Genomic DNA, 3,237 nt, shown 5'->3' with positions numbered 1-3,237 from the left:
ACGGGCTTATAAACCGGTGTGAGCGCCCTTCGGTTGGCGAGGTGGGACTAAACTCTGACCGCAACGAGGACCAACCCTTTAGTCCCGGTTTGTGGCACAAACCAGGACTAATGGTCATGGGCCAGGGGCGAGGCGCATTGGTCCCGGTTCGTGCGTGGAACCGGGACCAAAATGTCCAGAAGAACCGGGACCAGTGGCCCACGTGGCCCGGCCGGCCCCCTGGGCTCACGAACCGGGACATTTGCCTCCTTTGGTCCCGGTTCGTGAGCGAACCGGGATTAATGGTATTACGAGGGCCGAACCAATGCCATGTTTTCTACTAGTGCAAGGTGCTCGCCGCCTCCTTTCTTCTAGGTGTAGAAGCGGAGCAAGCAGCGGCCGCGGCGCTCAGCAAGGGCGCAAGCAGCGACACATCCATGCGTAGCTCGAGCGCTGGTGGGGGCGCACATCACTGCATCAAGAAACGGCACGGCAGCGCGCAGCGCAGCGGCGCAAGAAGCGGGGCAGTGGCGCTCAATGCGGTAGCGCAAGCAGCGGCGCGGCGGCGCGCATCGCTGGAGCGAGCAGAGGCGAGCCGCAGCGGCAGGACACGAACCGCAGGGACAGGTGCGGCCCACCCGCCCGGCCAGCTCCGTTGCCGACTGCCTCGGCAGCCGCGCGACTCTCACCATGCCCTCTGCTCCTCGGCGACGAGCCCCATGCCCGCGTGTTGCTGCTCTACTTCGGCAGCCCAAATCGGGAGGAGGGAGCTGATTGCGTTTTCTTATTTGTTTCAGGGGTGTGCATGCTAATTTTTTGCCTTGTTAGCTCCTTACAATGAGGCCCCACTTGTCAGAAAGCGATCAAACGGCCCAAATCACCTGATCAGTGCTTTTTGCAATGAGATCAAAGAAATTACGGTGTTTTTTGCAATGGATTAGCGACTTGGTGGTTTTCTGCAAACCTAGCCGCAAATGTGGTAGTTTCTTACAATTGACTCGTTTGTATGAGTGTGCTTGATATACATTTTGATAGCGAGGCATTGATTGTGAGCGATTCAACCATGAAGTTCCGCAAATCCAGTGGGTGTTTGCAAGAAAATAAAGAAACAAAATACTTGGTGTCATCGATCTTATGATGATTGGTTAATGTGACAAGAGGAATAATTTGAGTGGGGTTGCTGCGCTGAGGATGAGCTTGAATGTTGGAGAATCCACTTTGGTATATGCGTGACCCTTTTTCCTCGTTGATGGCAGTTCACTCACGCTTCACACCCAAACAACAAGAATCCACCTCCGGGCTCCGGCAGAGCTACTCGATCCATCTATCAGCTCTGCTTTGTAGAAAGAAAAGAAGAAGAGAAGGGTTGCTTCCATTCTTCCTTTCTATTACTAGCTTTAATGACGATTGCTAGATTTCGTAATTACCTTAGCCCAGGTGAAGAAGTGCTTGTCTGATCTATAACTGCTGGCTGATTCACCAAACCATCTTCCTTGGCAACTTTAGCATCTTGTGATGTGTAGCCAAGCCAGTGCCAGTGCCAGCCATCTTCCATCTCCATCCGGGCAGGTGCTTTTCTTCTCCTCACTTCTCTCCACAAGAAGAAAGGATCGGAGAGAAAAACATGATGTGGTTGATGTAGCAACAAGCAAGCAACAGAGTTGATATTATCACTTACCAAAGAAAACATTGTATAATGATTGATGACTGATATATACTAGAAATCCAACTCGGTGCCCAGGCTCATGTGCTCCCAGACAGAAAAAAATCAAAACAAATACTAGAATTTTTTTTAAAAAAAATCTAAATTTTTTGTGTGTGGTAGATAATTTGGTACGTGAGGTTCAATTCAAATTTCAACTCATTTGGACATCTGAGCAACTCTAGGTAAAAAAGACAAATCGGGTCGCGTGAACAGTAAACTTTTTTACAAACCCTGATTTTGTCTTTTTTGCAGAGAGCTACTCAACTGTCCAAATGAGTTGAAATTTAGAATGAACCTCACGCATCAAATTAAAAAAAGTATTTGTTTGGTTTTTTTCTTCGGCGCGGGTGCAGCTGAGCCGGGGAGCATAAACCCCGGGTCCGACATATATATACTCTGTATAGCATCATTCATCCACAGTCATAGCTCGTCTCTCAGGTACACCACACACACCGTTCCTCTCTTCTCTTGCGCTCTGCTCTCTTGCACTAGCTAGCTAGCTCAGCCAGCGGTGCGCTCCGGCCATCTCCATGTCCCTCATCACCGATGACCCTGACCGCGCCCCGAGGGACTGCACGGCGGCCAGGCGCCACCAATCCGGTAGGCGCCGGCGGCGGCTGCTGATCGTGGCGGCGTCAGCGGTGGCGTTGCTGCTGGCCCTGGCCATCATACTCTGGCTCACACTCCGCCCTTCCAGCCCGCGGTTCAGGCTGCTGACCGCCACCGCCTCCACGAACGCCACCGGGGGCATGGGCACCGTCCTGCTGGTCGCGTCCCTCGTCGCGCACAACCCCAACGCGCACGCCCTCGCGCTCTACGACGGCCTCCGGGCGCGCGCATCCTACGCGGGACTCCAGCTCGCCGCCGCCGCGCCGATCCCGCCGTTCCAGCAGGCCCAGGGCGACGTCAAGCTCTCCGCCACGCTCTTGTCGTCCTCGGCTGCGGAGGAAACGATGGCGGGCGAGCGGTCGCCAGCGCTGCTGACGCTGCGCCTGGAGGGGCGGCTCCGGTGGAAGGTGGCTGTCTGGGTGTCCGGCAGCCGCACCCTCGCTGCCGAGTGTGTCGCCGCTGCCGTATCGCCGTCTCAGCTCAGGGCCGTCGTCGTGCAGGACTGCCAGTGCGCCACCACCATCGAATGAAGAAATCTGGACACCGATTATATCTGCATGTATAGGTGGATTTTATTTTTTGCGGTTGATGTATAGGTGGATTATTAAACTACTTTGCCATTAGTCGTGTGCTCAATTATACTAGTACTACTTCCTCTACGTTCTTGTACTTAGTGTACTCAGTACGTAGTTAATTAGGAAAAGATGGACGATACGTGCATGCAATCAGGTGCAAATGGTTGCGTGCCTTCTCTCGCATATGTCTTTTAAAACAACTCCCCATATATTAATAATTAATTAAAACATTATTACAGTCCTTCGTTACAGCAAATGCAGAAGTAGACCGTCAAATCTATTATCAAAATTAAATTGAGCAATTTCATGTGTCATCATATTGGTCTGCCTAATGATTTTAGACAACATAAAAATATGGAGAAGCTTGAT

General features: G+C 52.1%; 1 protein-coding gene across 1 annotated transcript; it reads left to right on the top strand.

Annotated features, from left to right (window-relative positions):
* Positions 1 to 2,116: 2,116 nt before the first annotated feature.
* On the top strand, positions 2,117 to 2,916 carry LOC109750135 (NDR1/HIN1-like protein 26). The gene has a single exon (XM_020309087.4). The coding sequence runs from the start codon at positions 2,215 to 2,217 to the stop codon at positions 2,821 to 2,823; it is 609 nt and encodes a 202-aa protein (XP_020164676.1). The 5' UTR covers positions 2,117 to 2,214; the 3' UTR covers positions 2,824 to 2,916.
* Positions 2,917 to 3,237: the final 321 nt, after the last annotated feature.

The sequence above is a fragment of the Aegilops tauschii genome, chromosome 7 (genome assembly GCF_002575655.3).
Source record: "Aegilops tauschii subsp. strangulata cultivar AL8/78 chromosome 7, Aet v6.0, whole genome shotgun sequence".
Lineage (NCBI taxonomy): Eukaryota > Viridiplantae > Streptophyta > Magnoliopsida > Poales > Poaceae > Aegilops > Aegilops tauschii.
This window is presented reverse-complemented; position numbering and strand designations above follow the sequence as displayed.